Genomic DNA, 19457 nt, shown 5'->3' on the forward strand with positions numbered 1-19457 from the left:
GTCAAAAAAAAGTGTGTCCCATGCTGTAGTCCTAGCTACGAGAGAAAATTTCCATTCATCCAGCTTTAATCTGATCTCCCAGAAGATGAAGAAATATGAAAGCAAAAGTGTCTCCAACTCTCCAGAGAAGACGTTTGAATATTCAAAAGGTTTCTTGGTTATTGTTCTATTCCAGATTCACAAAACAACACCTTTTGGTTCTGTTTGGTGGGTTTCTTAGTCTAGCTATCTCAAGGTACTGAAAGCCCTAAGACAGATGGTAGCAGTAACCAGTAATAGTGCTGGAAAACTCCTATGTGCTCAGAAGTAGCTGACACATTCTGGAGGATATCAGAACTGATTTCATTGAGCCTGCCAGCTGAGACACTTGAGGTCCAAAAGTCTTTTAACCTCTTCCTGCTGAGCAGTCCACTGAAAAGGAGTTGAAAAATCTCAACCTAATGGCAAAGGATAATGCCTCTCACCCTGTCCTATTCTTCTCCAGATCCTGGTGGGAGAGGCTCTAGCCATCAGTTCATAGCTTGTCATATGTGTCAGCATACCATAAAGGATTGTATGTTACGATTCTGTGAACCATTGGAAAGAATCCTTTAATAAGGGTCAGTAGAAGATCGTAATGCTGGAACAATAGAACTAGGTCCTGTGCCTATGGCAAAAGGTTTTACATGGTAATACTAGATTATGAATTATACTGTGGTCCTCCTGTAGCAAAGGAAAGGTATGTTCCTGCCAAAATACCATTTTCTTGTGAATGAAACCAAAGCCTTGTACTTTTTTTAGCAAGTAGCAACTCCTTAGTAGTTGATATGGATTTGTTTTTTCCTCCTTTTTGACTCAGGTCATGATCCTAATGCAAAGAGCAGTTCAAGCAAGGAAGAAAGAAAAATGAAGGAGAGGCTCCCCTCAAAAGCCACAAGGCCCAGCAAAAACAAGACAGCAAACCAAGATGTAAATTTTAGGAAGAGTAAATCCTGTCAGGCTCAAAATACATTACAGTTCTTTCTGCCCTTATTACCTGAAGCAAAGGGCAGACAATCTGCTGCAAAATATCAGGATGTATTTTGTAACTTCAGTTCTTCAGCCAGTGAAGGCACCTGAAAGTGTCATGTATCTGATTTGCCTAAACAATTCTTAAGACATTAATTATGGATTATGGCTCTACCAGTGAGGGTGCAGGTATCTGCAGAAACCAAAGTTCTTGCTCTTTTTTTCTGAAAAAACTGTTCACACACAGTTGGGTAATGAGCACATAAAGTTTCTGTCAGTACATGAAGAAGTACCCTGCATTCTAACCCCAGCATTCTTAGCTGGCAGTATCTCTTCAGTATAAGGTATCACTTATCTTAAACAATACATAGGTTTTTTTGTGAGGCAGAGTCCACTTTCAGAAAAAGCTGGAAGAGCAGCTAAGTCCCTGTTTCTGTTTTGCTTCTTCGGCTCTGTTTGGAAGTTTCCATAAGATTCTCAGGGAGAGGGATTATTCATTGAGCAGCTGAAGCTACTATTCCCTGGTCATAATAGAGAAACTGGAAAGTCATAAGCCATGATAACTGGAGAGTCACGAGCCCTTTCACCCAAGAACCAAATACGTTTTACACTCAAAAACTTTAGACAAAATCTGTACACAAATAGTCAGTCTGTGGAACTTTTTGCTAATGGACATTGCAGATGCAAAAAATATATGTGGATTTGAGGGGACATGTACTTTGAAGACAGACTATTGGGAGGGAATTTTAAAATAAGCCACATGTGGCTTGGGAAATCTCAGCTGAAAAGAGTGAGAATCTAGGAGAATGCTTGGGAAGAGTACTGTATATGTTTGTTCTGTTCCTACTCTAACCTGGGCATCCATGTATAGTCACCGTGGAGACAGGGTGCTTGTGAAAGATAGCCCTTTGATCTAAACCAGTATGGCCATTCTTACGTTTATTCATTACAGTCATAAACCTGCCTAGTTTGTGGCTTCTTAAGGCATATTACACTGTGCAGACACTTGAGAGATGAAAAATGTCCTTCTTAAGACAGGTATTGAATTTTGTCTCCTCAAATTTCCTAACACAACTATCCAGTAAGCAATTCAGTAGGCTTCCTTTCTCTACCTCCTCTGTGTCTCTACAGCATATTCCATTTTAACTCCAAAGCTAGACCCTACTGCTGCAGAATCAGGGCCATCACGTTTTTAGTATTTGAGAGGGGCCATGCTAGATTTTGCCAGTAATAAATAAAACCTTATCTGCTAGAAGAAAGAATTGGCTGACTGCTTAAAATGCTAGGACACTAGGATGGGTAGAACTGCTAAGTGTAGCCATTGAGTCATCTTGCAGTGATGGCTCTAATGCAAGTGGAATAGTATGAAGTATACACAGGATAGCAACTGACAAGTCTTTTTTTCCACACAGATCAGACCTAGATCCACTTTCAAATGTGAAGAGGAATCTAGCCATGTCTAAAGTATCAGACAGGACTATTTTAGTACTCCACTATCACAAGAAAGAAACATCACATCCAGCCCCTCTGTTGTGCGCTATACAAGAGACAACAGATGAAATCATATTGTGCTATGGTAAGGCAAATGCAGTAACCAAGACAAGAAATGTAGGCACAGGCTGTCCTTACAAGGCCTCCCGGAAGACAACTGAAGCAGTTTTCTCTCAGGGTTAGAAATGGTTGCAAGTACTGTAAAGAATGGTACCTTCCAAGCTGAAGTCTACAGCCAGACTGGGCGCCAGTCCTGGAGCGTGAGTTCTGGGAGCCTCACGCCCAATATCTCAAGGGATTAGGCTTCTGTCTTGAGGAGTCCTAAATGCAGCATCTGTGCAGACAGCAAAGCCATCTAGCTTTGCACTGCCTTGGACTGCAGCTCTTAGATTGCCAGGGACCTGCTCATGACTGCTGTGGTAAGAAGAATGTAGAGTTGGTTTGGTTTCATTTAGATTTATTTATTTTTAATTGTAAACAGATTACAGATGAGAAAAAAACTAGTCATCTTATGATTTCTTCTGAATAAAAGCAATCTCTGAACAATTTAGAAAAATGTAAACTCCAGTCCTTCTCACCAGCCTAAGAACCCCCACAGGAATCCCTCAAGTCTGGTACAATGGGGCAGTATAGCTATAACTGCAGTATAGCTTTTTGAGTAACTAAAGGAAACACAGTTCTTCTGCAGAGCTTCCCTCAGGAATGAGGAACAGGGTCATGACCATCTGCTGGGAAGCAAATGTAGTAGTTTAATTTTAAAACGGCAGGATAAAATAAGCAAAACACTTTTGAAAGCTCCAGCTCACACCATGCTTTACTTGTGATTGCTAATATGACTAGAACTGCTGATAGTATTGCTGTGTGTGTTACCCATTTTGCATATGTCAGGTGAGTATTCCTTCTCTGAGATGGCCTGCACAGTGCCTTCAGATTGGACTGCCAGTGCTAAAACAGAAGTTCTCTCTCCAGTGCTGTTAATCTCTCTATATTGTGCCAATTCTGTCACAGAACTGCGGTGCATTATGGGTTCTGTTGCCTTCTGCTAAAGATAAGATTACCAGTTTGAGATGCCTTGTGAAAAGACTGATGAATATTGCAAAGAAACCATCTATGACCCTGCTGGAAATTTGCCAGCAGCACACATAAACATGGAGATTTAGAAATACTTACAGTTGGTTATCAGGAGAGGAAGGGTGAGGACCAATTAGGTGTCAATTATAACTGATAGTATAACTCTTAACAGCTGTGATTTACTGATTGATACTCCAAAGCTGGAAAAAGAACAGACCTGCACATTTCCTGAACCAGTTGTACAAAGGCCTCATTTGTCCCCTTCTGCTTCTGAGGTGACTCAGACTCATCTTTATGTCAGGGCCCTGAGGGCACCACTAGGCCTTGGCCCTGACCAGCTGCACAAGGGGCATCTCCCCCACCCCTGCCCAGGGCCAAAGAGCCCCATTTGAGCTCAGCCTTGGGCCCCTAGTCCCTGCCTGAGCTACACCACAGGTGGACCTGTGTCCAGCCATGCCTCCTGGATAGACCCTGGACCTACACTGTAGGATGCTTGTCTCCTGGATGGACCCCTTGGACAGACACTGTAGCTCGTCTCCAGTCCTGTCTTTGGCCCTGTCTCCTTTTCCTCCTGACTGGTCTCCCTGAAAGGACCCAGACCTGGTTCATTGCTTGCCTTTTCTAGGATGGATCCGGTTCTGCCCACCATGTTCAGATGTGGACTGTGCCCCATCAGTGAGGGCACTGCCTGTGCTGAGGTCAACCTCAGTTCCCAACTTGCCTTCCTTTGGGGAACAGTTGGCCCTCACTGCTCCCCAAAACTTTATCTGCACCAGTAGGCAACAACCTATTCTGACAGGAAAGGCCACAGAAGGATTGCTTTGGAGCTGCAGTATCTGGGCAACCCCAGAAAATTCAAGGCATTCAAGGCTATTCAAGGCAGCCTATTAGAGTTTCAGTGTAATGAGCATACTGGAGTTTCAGTTTTTCCAGTGCTTTCATCTGGTGAGTGCACATGCTGTTTATGATATATCCATACAAACCATCCCTACTTATTTGATGTATAGATCAGGTAATGGAGAATCTCAAAAGGAAAACCTCCCTTTAATCTATTTAGGCTTTATAAGCAAAACAGAAGTGGCCGTTAAGAGATGGGAGATTTCAAAATTATGTCATATCTAGCGGCCCTTAAAGAGTCAGAATGTGTGGTCATGTGTTGTACCCATGAAGGCTGAGGTGCAGGAGATGGGAATGGGATTGGCTGGATCTTTAGGGGGACAGTGGCTCAGAGGGAAGTGGGGGGTGCTGTGGCATGACAGAACAGGCATGACCTGGCTAGCTGAGGGTCCAGGCTCAGTGTGGCAGTTGTCCTGACTATCCCAGCAAACAGGATCCTGATGCAAGGTGAGGATGTTTGTGATGGACCTTCTTGTGCCCTTTCCTGCAGTAGACTCAGCTAAGGAGTTGGTTTAGATCACCATGCCCAAATCATATGGACTTGGCCTTTCTGAATGATTATGTGAGTGGCATGAGGCCAAACTGTGTGACCGCCCCTCTTGGGGCACAAACATGCCTCCTGCCAATGCATGTTCCCCCGCTGGAACAGTGGTCCCACCTCAGTGGTCTCCGCTCATTCCTCAGTTTCCCAACTAGCAGCCCCAATATGATGGCCACGGTCAGCCCTAGGGCTTCCTTCTAGGTCCTGGTCATTCACCACATTCAGCTCAGCAGCTATGGCCTGCTGTACTTTATCTGCTGCAGTCCTCATGTCCCTCCACTTTTTCTTGAAGGGCTCCAGTCCCCATAGTTCTCCCACCATAACCTATGCCCAAGCCATCTATGGTCTGGACCACCTCAACCCAGATCCCTGTCTTTCTCAATGCTAAAGTTACTCCATGCACGCAGGCCAGATAGGGAAGCGCCTTCCTACTGCCATCTGACTGGTGGTGGGTCCATCCACAGCCTTCTCTCAGGGCTTCCTCTCATATTTCCTTTCACCTACCTTGCGCTCTTGGATCTGAGTGCTACAGCATTGCATGGTGGTGGGGCTGTTTATGTATTACAGGCTCAAAAAGTGTGCATCACCTGGAGGTTTCCAGGCCTTGCCAGAAGTGGAATTACTAGGTGTGGCTCTGTGAGTAGCTTCATGGCTAGATGTCCCACACACACCTCGCCTAACAGACCTGCCACTAAGGTTGCTAATAGGACAGGACAAATGGTTCTGGGTCTGGCCAGGAAGACTAAAGAAAGGAGAGTTTTGCCCCTTCCATCACACGAGGGAGGATATGTCAACTAGGGAAGGCCCTCCCTTTTCATCCCATTCCTGGGAAAGGACATTCCCTTGCCAAAGAGCTAGCAGCAGTGTTAGGAGCTGGTGAGAAATGGACATGCTCCAGTACTGTATGTTGTCCAGGCAGAGGGGAGTGCGGTGGCTGGGACTGAACGTGTGTCTGCAAATTTGGGCCGGCAGAGAGCATGTCAGTCAGGGAGGTGGGCTGCAACCCAAAATCTGAGTGAAGCATGGAAGGGAAAAGGGGCAGAAACATGGTGGAAGAAAGGGAGGAAAGTTGTTGTTTCACCCAGGTGCTGTGAGAGAGTTGTTTCCTGGGCTGTGGCAATGCAAAATGCCAGTTTTCTCACAGCCCCTTTCCAGGGTATGTATGTGATGGCAGTGCTCTCTCCCTGCCCATACCACCCCACGTGGGGCTCAGCCAAGCTGCCTGGCTCCTTCCTCTGGGTAAGACACTGCCTTTTTGTCATGGCTAGGATTGCCTTGGAGGTATGGGGGGGTTTGAACAGTCACCCAGTCACAGCTGCCCTCCCCCTAAAGCCTGGAGGGCTGGGCATATGGGGAGGTTGGACCTCTGCAACCATGTTCTGCCAGGAGAACCCCTCGCCGCCAAGATTTTCTCCCTCATTCCCTACTCCACATGGGCAAACAGCCCCTCTTCCATGCCCCTTGGCTCCATGGCTTCTCATTATCTTTTTCGCTCAGATTGTGGAAACATTAATGGGGTGATGGCAGAGCTAGAGCACGTTTGCTGTTTGAGCTCAGCTGGAAACACTGCTTCTCTTGCTGTCATGAGGGAGGCATGTGCCCAGGGTACCTGTGTTTTCCCAGACCAACACTCTCCAGACCTCTGGCTCAAAACTTTGGCTTACCTGCCTCCTCAGGACAGCCCAGCCACAACCCTACCTTTCCACGCTCTCATACGAGTCGGATTTCACTTCATCTTCCTGCCTCAGGTCAGCCCAGGACACTCTCCACTGGCAACTTACAAAAAAAAAAGAGAAAAGTTAAAAATTAATTTGCATTTTAGGACATTTCACTTTTTCACCTCTGCAAGTAAAAAAGCTGTGGAGAGTGCAGCCATCAAAGCATTCAACACCCTGCATGCTAGAAACCACCACTGCATACACTCCTTTCAGTAATTAGAGACAGGCACAAGGCTAAAATATCCCATTTTGTTGAACTTAGTATTCATTTCTGCTCATTTTGCAGTGATTCACCAAGGACTCAAAAAGGCAGGCTGGAGATGCAAGCATGACCTTTGCTTGCCTGTTCCAGGGGCTCTGGATGTCTCTTTTCTGAGCCGTGAGGCAGTGGGGAATACACAGTGCTTGTCTATATGCTAACCTCACTGAGGAGCGATGGGTTGAGTCACATGACAGCTTTTTGAGGGGAAATGTAGCCTTTGAAAAGCCTTGCTGGTCACACTCACTTTTGCACCAGCTGCCTGAGCAGAGAGATTTTCTTAGCCCTTACCAGTAGAGAAGGGGTCCCACGGCTTAATGGACCAAGGAGTGGGAGTTGTGCAAGCCAACAGGCACACACGCCCATTCACACAGGTTTTGATATGCTGGTAAATGACAACCAGGGCTGCTCGTCCACTTCAGGCAGGGCCTCGGGGGAGCAGGTTTCCTGTTGCAGCATGTAGGTCGCCGTTTCTCCTGCACTGTGTATGCATAGGCACATCCGCAGGGAGGGGAGCCGAGGCGAAGTGCGGGCCAGAAAGCAGAGGGACGGGGAACTATATTCAAAGGTGGGGGAAGGACAAAGTCGTCAGTGAATTCTGATAGTGCTGCTGTAACTGGGTCGAACAGGACAGTCTCCCCTACAGAAGTGCCAGGACAAAACAAACACGTCTCAGCTCCCACTGACGCCCAAACCACTCCAGGAGCAAAACTTTCCCAGGCGAACTCAGCCCTGTCAGTTATTCACATCAGTTATAACAGCTAGGAGAAGAAAGTGCAAAACTGCACCCAGCTTGGACTGTGGTGGCTTGCTCGGGTTGTTTTCTTGTTCGTATTCAGATGACGCAGTAGCAGGGAGGAGCACAGCACCAGGACCCTATGGCCATCAAAACAGAAACAGAAACCAGGGCTAGATGTCCGTGACAACAACAAGGGCTGCATTTGCTACATGCAGTCAGCAGATGGGATCAGCTTGCCAGGACTGTGCCTTGGCCCTCACCAGTGTGTTTTAGCTCTGGACACAGCACGCAGCCTGATGGCCACCCTGTGAGTACCCTCCCGCCGGGTCCCCCACCTTTTCAATATCTCACTGCGCCTAGGGAGCCGTTGCGGGAAGAGGTGGCCCCGCTGGCGGTGGAGGGCTGGGAGGGAGCAGGTCCTTCTCCAGCTGCGGGGCAGTCCCAAATGGCCCCATCTGTCTGCTGCTGGCTGCTTTCCATTTGACACCAAACTTCAGCTTATTGGTAGCCCTTTGTCACCTGTGATTTCCCTGCAGCCAGGGAGAGAGCAGATCCCTGACAGAGTAGGAGAGATTTAGCCAAGGGATCCTGGCAGGAGGTGAGTGGGCTAACAGAGAGCTGAAAAGTCCAGAGCTGCCTCCCTTTCCCACTGCTCTTGCACAGCATTAACCTTCCCAGTGGCCGGGGAGGGGGGAATGCAGGAAAGCCAAGTCTTCTGGGAGCTTTTCAGCAGGAGAGAAACTGCCCTTCCCCTTGCGCTTGGTGCTCAGCCTCTCTGCTGCCGCTGGGTCACGCAGCTCTGCACAGCTGTTTATTCCTGCTGAGTGACCCTTGGGGCCTCGGCCCGGGCCCTCACCTCCCTGAGGCTGGATCCCTTTGCCAGAGCTATGTGCTGGCTTCCCATCCCACTGCTGCCCTCGCCCCTGGGCTTAGCTGGCGGCTCAGCCCAGGCGTCCCAGGCGGGATGCACGCCCAGAGCCTCTCTCTGCCCTGGAGACTGAGACATAGGCTCCCATGGGGACGTTCAGTGTTTCTCATGATGCCTGCCCTAAAACAAGGGTGGGGGAAGCCAGACTGGGGCTCACTGCACCATGCCGGGGCTGCTTTTTGTTACACCTTTAAGGCAAAGCTGCAAACTCTCCTGTCCAAAGGCACAGGCATCTCTTTTGAGGCAGAGGGGCTGCAGATGCCTGGGAAAGGTCCCAGCTGGACACTGGCTGATGGCTCCTTCCTGTTTACCCCCCACTTCCCATCCAGGCTGTCTCCGAACTGAGCTCCGAATCATGCCGCATAGCTCACAAATGCTGTGTCTGAGGCTGCATTGCTGGCAGGGCACCAGTTCTTGGCTTTCGTAGCCAAATGGTGACGCAGCCTCCAAGCCAGCTGGTGCTCCCTGCCCCAGCTAGCACCGGGCACCAGCACCAGCAGCTTTCTGTCCCTGTCACAGTCCATACCTGTGCACAGGGATTACATGTTGGGCTGGGCAGGGAGCGGGAGGCCAAGAGGCAAATCTGTCTCCAGTTCACCCAGTGTAAAGAGTGAAGGCGTGGCATTGCTGGGAAAGAAGGTACATTCTTACAGGTCTGGGTCTCAAAGGAGAGGAGGGAGCAGAGAAACCTTGGGATTTCTCTGGGGCATCATAAATGCAGAGATCACTTAACAGCCATTCTGTCAGCACAGGGTGTCTTAAGGCATCTCTCCTCTACCCCTGCGACATACTTCCATGAACCTTCCAGGAATTTAGTTCTCTGCTTCCCTTTCTGGTAAACATGTGTAACAAGGACAACTTCTAATTGCTTTTGTGTCTGGGCGGAGTGGATAAGAAAAAGGCAACCAGAGGTGATTGAACAAAAGCCTGTGTTTCTATAAGCCTTTCTTCTTTGGAAATCAGGCTGGAGACACATGACAGTAACAGCTGGTTGGTCGGCAGGGACCAGGAGCTGGCTGGGCACTACAGGTCATAGTTTTGAGTCTGACAGAAATCATTACGGACCTGGTCAGCTAATTGAGAGCTCTCTCCAAGTGCTTCTTGGACTCCCTGTGAGGGCTGCGAGACAGGATGCCAAGAGCAATGGGTGAGCAGGACACAATCCCTCGCAGGGACAGGGAGACGAAAGGCAGCAATGACTGGCTGCAGGAGAGTGGGTATAAAGACAGACGAATCAAGGGGAGATGACGGGGTTGAGAGGTCTGACAAACCGCGGTCAAACTACTCACACATACAGGAAGTCCCATTCTGCAGTAAGGTCCAGGCACAGGTATTGACATTTTCCTGGTCTGTTTGTGTCCTTATGGCAGGTTTAGAGCAATGGACATCCTCCATGCGGCCATCAGATCTTTCCAGAAGCCTGTTGTGAAGAAGGTCTCCAAGGGAGGTTCTAAGAAGTGAGGTATTGCTACTGGATGGGGACAGACTGGTGCCTGGATCCTGTGACCCTCTCCAGCTCCTGCTGGCTATGTTAGTGTGGGAGTAAGGATGTTTGGGGCAGAGAAGCTTTAGCCCTGTGCACATTAAACATAGGCAGCCATCCCCAGCATCCAGGGAGACAGGAATGAGAGGGGGATGATGAAGGACCAGTCACCAGCACTGCAGCCAGGTGCTGGGTGCAGATGTGAGCAGGGTCTCTCCTGGCACTCTGAAAAGCCAGGGAGGCTGTAACCAAACCCACAAGCAGTTGTGGGACAAGAATGCAAGCAGCGTAGTGCGGGAAAGATGGCCTGCGACACCCGGGACCTGGGGATGATACAGCATGGGTAATGGCCAGTGGAGTGGACCTAGTGGGGCTACTGTTGCGTACTTCTAGGGAAACGCTGGTAAAGGATACACAGGAGATATTGCTTGGCAAAGGGAGGAGGGGGGCAGAGCCTCAGAAAAAGGTCTTCAAGCTCCTTGTCTCCAAGCGGACCAGGATAGACAGCTGTCGATGCTGTGGGGCTCTGCAGCCAGTGATTCCCTGTCCTGATCCCACATCCCTATTTTTCAGCTTGAAGCAGAAGCCTGCAGGAGCACTGCTGAGGACAAACCACGTGTCTAGAGGAGAAGCAGGGAGCCAGTTTTGCCAAGCAGCCAGAGAGAGGAGCGAGCAGGAGGGTGGCTCGAGGCCCATCTGACTCCACAGCACCTGTCTCCCTGGGGCCGGGCCCACAAGAGGAGGGTGAGGAGCCGGTGAGTGGATCCAAGGGCCCTTTTGTGGTGTCACAGCTGATGCCCTGCCCACTGCCTTGGCAGGGACCATAGATAGGCTCAGCACAGGGGTGACCAGCCCTGCCATGTCCAAAAATGCATGGGGATGTGAAAGCTTCAGGGGGATGTGGGCATCAGAAATCTGGAGCACTGCTGGCACTGGGCACCCCAAGACAGCTGGGTATCCTGCACTTCTGACCTGTGCATGCCTGCATTTTGCTCACTTGTCCAAAGGTCACAAGGGATGTCATTGCTGAACCAGAACTGAAAGAAAAGCATTTTTCCAGCATAGCTCTTAACCCCATCTTTACCAGACAGCAGCGTTTTGTTCCCCTCCCTGCCATCACCACGCAGAGGCCGGTTTGCTGCCTTGCCTGCTTCGTCCAGTGTGAGACCGTGGCATGTGTAGGGTGTGTTTGGGGTTGGGGAACAGCACTGGGCTCATCCCCTTGCCTCTCAGCACTGGTCCATGGATAGGGCATGATTAAGCCACCTTTGCTGTGATCGAAAGTGCCCCTTCCTGCAGCCCAGTAGGACATGCACATCCTACTCAGAGATTATGCGCAGACTCCAGCTTTCCCTGGGCATGCTGCACCCCAAAGGAAACAAACCCCTCCACCCTGGTGCGACTGGCGGTGTGTGGGATGTTGCCGGCACGGAGCCTGGGGCTCTGAGCACTGCAGCCCACCTGCCAGGGCTGTCCAACTGGCTCCCTCTGTACTAGCCCTCCGCTCTCCTCCATTGTGGGGCACTCAACCACCCTGCCAGGCTGGGCTGTAAGGTTTTAACAGAGGCACTGGAGGGCTTTGGGATGCTCTGGTCTGATCCTTCCCCCCAGAGCCAAGGCCCCTCCGCACGCTGGGATGAGATGGGTACTGGCTGTGCCAGGGCCTTTCACTCCAGGAGGCAGCAAGCAGTCGGCTGAGCGCGGGAAGGGTAATGCACAGAGACCTCTCACTCCCCTGTCCAAGCCACTGTCCAGGAGCTACTGGCACGGCTCTGGGTTCAGGTGGGCCACCTTGGCCTTGGGGCAGGACTGAGGCGCTTCCACTCCATGAGCAAGGAGAGTCATGAGCAGTCAGTGACACAGGCGCAGAGAACACCTTGGGACACGTGCCATACAGGCAATAACCAAGGGGTCTCCTGCCTTCCTGTCTTGCAGCTGCTGTCCCCACGGCAGGCTCTACTGTGGTATCAAGAGAGCACATGGGCACAGGAATGGGCCTGCTGCAACAGAGGTGTACTGGGCACCTGCTCTGCACACTGACCTTCCTGGAGGCTGCAGGGGCCTTGGCCTTGATGCTTTATGCTCTGCTGTGGGAAGCCGGAAACCTGGTCAACCTTCCCAACAAGCGCATCGGCTTTTACAACTTCTGCCTGTGGAACGAGACAGTCAGGGAGCTGCAGTGCCTGGAGTACAGGCATCTGCAGGTGATGGGCATCAGCCTCCCAGGAATAGTGCTAGCTAGGGTTTGCGTGTACTCTTGCCTGGTCTTCAGCATCTTCTATCCCCTTTTTGTTGCACACGTGAAGTGCATGAAAGACACAAAGGACTGGAAGGTGATTCTCATCATACTTGTCATCAAGATGATGATACTGTCCGGAGGCCTGGGTACATTTCTCTTCCAGACCTCACATTGGATTCACCCCTTTGAATTCACTGGGGGCTTCCTGGCACTGCTTGGGACTCAGACTCTGCTACTGCTCCAGATTCTCACTGCCAGTATGTACCTCAGCTGGGCCAAACACAGGTATCCATGCCAAAGTCCTTTCCCTGAGGAGGCCATGTCCATTGAAATTTGAAGGTGGAGAAGATGCAAGAGCTATGAATTGCCTGATTTAAAATAATAATAATAGCACTACAGCTTTTGCAACCTAGTCCTGATGCTCATGCCCAGGCATGCTCTGATGAACAGCTGTGATTGCCAGCCAGACATTGGCAGCATTCCTGAACGGGCAGCAGGCACCAACACCCACAGCACAGTGTGGGAGCTTCCTGGGAACGGCAGCACATAACACACACTGCAGCCTGGGGCATAGCACCAGAGCGACAGCATTTCTGGCCCTGACCTTGAGGACAGCAAAGGGGACAGATCAGACCCAGCACAAGGCATTTATGTCCATCTGGCTGTATCTAGCCTGAGTGTAGGCAGCCAGAGAAGCCACACAGGCTTGCTTTCTTGGAGTTGCCCAAAGAGACTCAGCTGCTTCTCCACCTCCTGGATAACCAGGGGCATCTTAGAAGCAAACATGGGTGAGGAACTTTGCCTTCACATTGCCATCACAGCAGCACAAGCCCCAGGCATGCAATGGAAAGCACTTTCTTCAGCAGGAGCACCTGCACTTCGTCCTCTGGAATAACATGGACTTACAAGGTGACTCTGCTTGTAGTTCATTTGGGTGAAGTGGCCCACGTCCAACCCCAGGAGCAGCACGGCACCTGGAAGGGCATTTTAATGATTTGCTGAACACAGCCATAATGAGGAAGGCTTCCATGAGGAAGCAGAGGATTTTGGTGCAGATCCCCAGACTCTCACACTATGCAACTGAGCCCAGTACTCCAGCAGCATCAGACACACCAGCAGAGACCAGTCCTGGATGGAAGCAGCTGGCCACCAAGCCGTTTGTAACCTCGCATGAGGCAGCGCTGGCTTTTCACTCTGTCCCCTCTGGGTGCACGAGGGCCCATCTTCTCATCTCTTCTTCTGCAGGGTCTTGGCAGGGACACGGCTGATGTTTGACTGATTCCTCATTTCAGTAAAGATTCTCGCACCCTGCCCCGGCCTTGTGTGTTCTGTTCATTACTCCCTTGAGTGCTTGCCTGGAGCCCTCAACCCCTTCCCAGGCCCCATACACCCTGCAGCAGGGGCAGCACCCTCAGGATGGTCCCTCTCCCCCACCAGCCTGTTCCCACCCACACATCTCCCCCAGTTGAGGGGGGCCTGCCCTGGGCTGGGGGCAAATTCAACACCAGGACTGACAGGCACAGCCTGCCAGGCCGCATGGCAGCTGTCAGGGAGGGATGGCGAAGCCAAGTGACCTCCAGGGCCATCCTGTAGCAGCACTGGGGAGGGTGAGGGGTGCCCCAAGGTGACAGCCCCAGGGCCCCAGCATTTAGGCTGAACCACAACCATCCAGTTCTGGAGGCCACGGCCAGCGAGTCCCCACTCCATCCCTGTCCCAAAATCCACCCGGCAAAGGGACACTCGCAGCTGAAGCCTCTTTAATCCTCTTTAATCCAGCTGTGCTCTGAAGTGTCAGACACAAATGAGCATGCCATTCCCTGGAACCAAACCCTGCTGGTCCCAGCACACACTGCAAGGAAAGAGCTCCCCCTTCCCCTTGGCCAGCACAGACCTCCTCCCAGCCCTGCAGTGAGAGGTCATAGCCCGCAGCCAACACACAGCCACCCCCAGGCCTCACCCACACTGCCCCAGCTGCCTGCGGACACGGGGAAGAGAAGCATTAGCTGAAAAAGATCTCCCTAACGTATTTCAGAACATCGTCCCCTGAGTCCTCCCCACCTGTCTTCTCTGCACCAGCGCCCAGAGGGGATGGCAGACCCGGATTGCAGTCGCTGCCCTCCTCTGCGCTGCCTGCGCTGCCGGCAGGAGTGCTCAGCGTTGGCGGGAGCTCCTGCTCCTCTTCACTTCCATACCAGGCCTTCTCCTCAGCTTCCTCCCGTTGCAACTTCTGACCAAAGGAAAACAGCCGGACCCTGCTGTCAACACCCTCATTCCTGGGAGCACCACGAATAACCGGGGGCAGAGCCCACCCTGCCGCGGGACACTGCGGCCGCCTCCGAGGCGGGTGGTCGGGGAGCGGAGCCCCCCCTGCCCCAGCTGGCCCCTGGCAGCCGCGGGGAGAGGGGCCGGGGCCGCCCCCCCCGCGGGATCCCGCCGCCGGGCTCACCTCGGCCAGCGTCCCTAGGGCCACGTCCACCAGCTCCGCCTCGTTCATGCAGTAGACGGTCGCCGCCCTGGGGAGCGAGGGGAGACGCTCAGCGGAGGTCCCGGCCGCCGCGGCCCCGGGCGCGGCCAGGGGGCTTTACCTGGGCGCCGCCGCCGCCTGCCGCTGCCGCCGCCGGGCCGCGGGGGGAGGCGCAGGCGGCGCCGCGGGCCGCTCCGCCGCCGCCATCCAGGCTGGCAGCAACCGCCGCCGCCCGCCCGCCGCCATCTTGTGCGGGGCGGGGCGGCCGTTGGGGACGGGGCGGGCATGGTGCCCCGCAGGGCTCGGGGCAACGGCCGCGGCGGGGCTGCGCTCCCGCTGGAGACCGGCACGGAAATGGGGAGGTCGGGAGAGAGCCCCGGACACACCGCCGCCTCCCTGGGTGCCTGTCCCAGCACCCACCGGCTCCCGCAGGGAGAAACGCCCTCACCTGCCCCGGGGGTCTCCTGCCCTGCCGCTTGGGGCCTCTTGTCCTTTCTCTGCGCACCTCAGAGAAGAGCCTGGCCCCATCTTCTCTGTCACCCCCCCCTTTAGACAGTTGAGAGTGACTAGTTCCCCCCCAGCCTTCTCTGATCTAGGCGAATAGACCCATTCGTGTCACTTTGCACACTATTTCCTTGAAGATGATGTCATAGGGAAGAGCATTAGTTTGGGATTCCCCTCCGACCCAAGAGGGCTTCCCCAGTTGCAGCCAATTTGCTTGGGCCGGCTGCATCCCCTCCTTACAGCTGGGCCTGCAGTACTGCCAGGGATGCTTTCTGCAGGCGCCAACAGCCCTTTTTCCCACAAAGCCATTGGAGCAGCAAAAAAAGGGCAGAGTAGGAGCTGACACTTAAGCAGATCGGGCTGGGGGCAGGCAGCCAGCAAGGGACCGCCACGCTTCCCCAGTCCGACGTACTGAGGAGATGCACCGTCCCATGCAGCCCCTGTGAGCAGCGGGTGGCTGTTGTGGTCAAAGGCTGTGTAGTTAATAGCAATAGGCTCGGCCTCCAGGGAAAACCGCAGCTGGACAATGGGAAAGTCAGTTTTACTGTGCTGCAGCCTGAATTCACAAACTTCCCGCCATTTGTCCAGGGCCAGTGGGAAGGTGGCAATGGGTGAAGCTTTGCCACATATTTGAAGGTTTTAAAACCAGCTGTCAGCAAAACCATCTGTGTCCACTCCTACCATGTTTTACTCCAAAGGCTCACCCTATGACATCCTTGAATATTTTGTTCTAGCAAGTAAGTGGGACTCCCAAACAGCAAGTGTGTCATAAATGGCACATTTTCAAAGTCAGATCTTGGCCTTGCTCAAGATCCACAACCACCCTGCTATTACATGCAGAATGGAGAAGACTGAAGATCTACCTCCACTTTAGTTTCTGAGGTCAGGCATGTTTTGGTTTTCTGAATCAGGTGGCATTTAAAACGCTCAACAGCAACTCTCTCAGGCTGATGCAATCTTGTGACGCAATGCTCCAAAGGAAATGGAAGCCAGGGTGGGAACAGACCTTGAAATATATACAGCGGTCACTTGCATCCCTGCTGTCTGCTCAAGAGCAGCTACCCCAGCACATCAGCCTCCACAGTGTCTGCAAAAAGGAGCAAAGCAGCAGGACTAGATGCCTGCCCTTTTCACAGATTTTCTCCATTAGGCTCCGCATCAACAGCCTGACGTCCACCTGTAAGTATCTCCCTCGGGATTTTCTTTGGAGCCTTCTCAACCTTTAATTCCTCCTTTGCTCTAACTTACCTTCTCTGCCACTCACATAAGGAGCACCACAGACAGGGAGCTGGGAGAAATATGTGTGCTTCTGCCTGTTGCTGCCTGTTTGCTGTCCCATGCAGGGCATTTCCCCATTGCCTCTTTCACTTAACATTTGGCAGCAGCACTTCCGTTGTTGGATCTTTTATTTGTGCGACAAAGTGTCACAGCACAAGGACTGGGAAAGCAATTTCTTTTCCTGAGAAAGTTCACCAGAACAGGTTTGCAAGAGTCAGATGAAAAAAAAGTTAGATGAACATCTACTACTTCTGCTTTTCTTTCTTGCAATGCACAAGTTTCTAGCTGGGGATGTTAGGGCAGCAAGGGACACAGAGGTCATTAGAGCATCTGTAATGGGGTTTACCTAATCTCCCTGCTTGAACAAAGTTAAAGTTCCCATGGCTGACCTGATCCTAACCATACCCTCAAGTCCTCCTGGGAAGGGAAAAGGCTAGGGGAAAAAGAAACACAGTGAGGAACAGACAGATTGCAACCAGTGGAAAAGGGAAAGTGGCTGAAGGCTCAAGAAGTAGATCAGAAGATGTAACGGACAAGACCCAAATAACTGCACTGTGAGCCCAAACAATGTCCTGAAAGAAGGTTCCTGAAGTGGGAGAAAGTCCCAGAAAGTCATGGGGAGGGGCCTGGTGTCACTTCCCTTGACTGACTGGTGTCTCAACCACTCCTTGAACTGAGGCGAGCGAAGGTTCTGGAAGTCCAGGAAGTGGGGCAATAAATAGGGGCATGCAGGAGCGCTGGGCAGGCACTCTTTGCAGAACTCTGACTGTTGACAGCTCTGATGCTGGATTCAGGACTGGTGATCTCCCTCTTTATTTCTTTCTCTTTTGTTTCTCTTAAAGTTGTTAACTAATGCAAAGCCTACTTTGGTTTAGATATAATTGTAAGAGGGTCAATGTTGGTAGGATACTTGTTCCTTTAAGGTTAATGTTTATGTATCTCTCATAAAGCCGCATAGCTTGGGTAGATATAATTGTGAGAGGGCCAACATTTGCAGGATATTTGTTCCATTAAAGTTGATGATTATGTAAGGACCTTGAGTGTTATCTCACCTTAGTCCACACCAAAGGGGATTTGCGAATCTGAGTCACTCCCCCCCTCCCATGGGTGGGACGTGACAGGACAGCCCTGGAGGGGGTCACCAAGCAGAGCAATTGTGACAGCACTCGCTACTCCCAAAATGCGCTAAGGGAGCGGGTGGAGTGGCTGAAGAGGGGATTCCAGGGATGAAAGGTTTGCTCAAACCCTACTTGAGCCAGTCACATGTGCCTGGCAGCCCCCTCCTCCTGGAGGTCCACCCGTATCCCTGCGGCAGGTTCAGAGCACAATGCCCCACATACCTTCAGATCACCTCAGGCACCCACTGTGAGGAAGAGCTGTATGGAAAACCGTGGAAAGGAGCCACACAGGGCCCCCGGGACAGAGCAGGGGTTGGGGTGCATGCCCCATGTCATGGCAGGGTCAGGCTCCTCCCAGATACCATCTAGATGGGGGAGAGGAACTGGAGTCCTGATCCCCTCATGGGGTCTCCCTAGGGGAATGGGGCCTGGGAGGGTCACCAAAGTCACCGAGAGGCTGGGGTTGCCCACTGCCTGCTGTGAGTGGCAATAACAGAGCCAGGTTAAATCAATCTTGGCAGACAGATGCCACGGGAAGGGGCACAGAGAGCATGGAGCAATGTGGAGCCCACTGCAGAGCACACCCCGGTAATGGTGTTTCCCCCTCCATCTCTTCCCCACAGGTGGCTTTGAGGCAAGGAGGAGGCAGCATGGACAAAACAAGGGGTGCGATGCGGCAGAGACCCACAGACAGATGGCTTAGCACAACGATGCTTCTCAGGTCCGCGTTATCCTTCATCCTGATGTTTTATGCCCTGTTCTGGGAAGCTGGCAACCTTGTTGATCTTCCTAACAAACGATTTGGTTCTATAACTTCTGCTTATGGAATGAGACAGCTCGAAAGCTACAGTGCCTGGCATATGCAGATCTAGAGGGCATTGCCGTCAACCCAGAAATAATAAAGTCAGCTATTTTTTGTGCATATTCACCTATGGTCTTCACCCTGTTCTGTGTTATTTTCATCTCATTTGCAAAGCACACTCTCGAAAGACAGCACAGGACTGCTGTTTGGGTCACACCATTCTTCAGTGCAACACTGCTCCTTGTTGGTCTTCTCTTGTTTTTGTCCCAAGTCTGGGATTGGATTTATGTCTCTGACCTTAGCTGTGCCTTCCTAGCACTAGTTTTCTCTCTGATCCTGATGCTGCTTCAGGCTCTCACTGCCTTTAAGTGCCTCAGGTCAAACACGCATGAGGACTGAGAGCAGAAGGGACACTGTCTCTTGCTTGGCTGCACTTTAAAAATCAAATAATCTCACTACAGCTTTTGGCAAGAAATTGACCTGCAGGTTGAGTGACACCTGTCCAGCCACACTGACACACCACCACCATGTCCAGGCCCTTGTCCCAGGCTGCCAGCAGGGCTCCCACAGTGAGGAGCGGTGAAGGAACAGACCCCAGGCAGCAGGGACACAGCGCCATGCCACATCTGTAACCTTGAGTGAGGCAGCACTGGCTTTCCACCATGCCACTCTAGGCACACAAGGGCTCATCTTCTCATCTCTCCTTCCACAGGGTCTTGGTGGTGATACTGGTTTGACTGATTCCTTATTGCAATAAAGGGTCTCACACCCTGCCCCCGTCTCACGTGGTCTGTTCATTACCCCCTTCAGCCAGGGAGGAGACACTAGGTTGTCCTCCCCTGGAGCCCCCAACCTTTTCTCAGGGCCCCGTACACCTGCAGTGGGGGCAGGCCCGGGTCTGTCCTCAGTGCTGTGGGAGGGGACACCCGCTGCATGGC

At 51.9% G+C, this 19457-nt stretch overlaps 3 protein-coding genes across 7 annotated transcripts; 2 read left to right on the top strand and 1 right to left on the bottom strand.

Moving 5' to 3' along the window:
* Positions 1-2998: 2998 nt before the first annotated feature.
* CYREN (cell cycle regulator of NHEJ) lies at positions 2999-15063 on the bottom strand. 3 transcript variants are annotated; one of them, XM_067311799.1, is made up of 5 exons: positions 14939-15063; positions 14800-14866; positions 14412-14580; positions 6686-6763; positions 2999-3203 (listed from the first exon to the last, which is right to left on the bottom strand). In XM_067311799.1, exons 1-4 carry the CDS (start codon positions 15061-15063, stop codon positions 6732-6734), a joined length of 393 nt encoding a protein of 130 aa, XP_067167900.1. In that variant the 3' UTR covers positions 2999-3203; positions 6686-6731. The 3 variants fall into 3 exon arrangements, with proteins under 3 accessions (XP_067167900.1, XP_067167893.1, XP_067167886.1); XM_067311792.1 differs by lacking the exons at positions 2999-3203; positions 6686-6763 and adding an exon at positions 13536-13601; XM_067311785.1 differs by lacking the exons at positions 2999-3203; positions 6686-6763 and having other exon boundaries at positions 14093-14580.
* Positions 7848-13664, top strand: LOC106488809 (transmembrane protein 140-like). 3 transcript variants are annotated; one of them, XM_067311765.1, is made up of 4 exons: positions 7848-8010; positions 10002-10093; positions 10688-10869; positions 12050-13664. In XM_067311765.1, the coding sequence occupies exon 4, from the start codon at positions 12094-12096 to the stop codon at positions 12688-12690; it is 597 nt and encodes a 198-aa protein (XP_067167866.1). In that variant the 5' UTR covers positions 7848-8010; positions 10002-10093; positions 10688-10869; positions 12050-12093; the 3' UTR covers positions 12691-13664. The 3 variants fall into 3 exon arrangements, with proteins under 3 accessions (XP_067167866.1, XP_067167877.1, XP_067167869.1); XM_067311776.1 differs by lacking the exon at positions 10002-10093; XM_067311768.1 differs by lacking the exons at positions 7848-8010; positions 10002-10093 and adding an exon at positions 10118-10161.
* Positions 15064-17328: 2265 nt separating the features above from the next.
* LOC106488506 (transmembrane protein 140-like) lies at positions 17329-19235 on the top strand. The gene is given in 3 exon segments (XM_013947382.2): positions 17329-17398; positions 18341-18518; positions 18521-19235. Coding segments are annotated over 3 exon segments (594 nt in total). The 5' UTR covers positions 17329-17380; the 3' UTR covers positions 18919-19235.
* The last annotated feature ends 222 nt before the right edge of the window (positions 19236-19457 follow it).

The sequence above is a fragment of the Apteryx mantelli genome, chromosome 1 (genome assembly GCF_036417845.1).
Source record: "Apteryx mantelli isolate bAptMan1 chromosome 1, bAptMan1.hap1, whole genome shotgun sequence".
Classification (NCBI taxonomy): Eukaryota; Metazoa; Chordata; class Aves; order Apterygiformes; family Apterygidae; genus Apteryx; species Apteryx mantelli.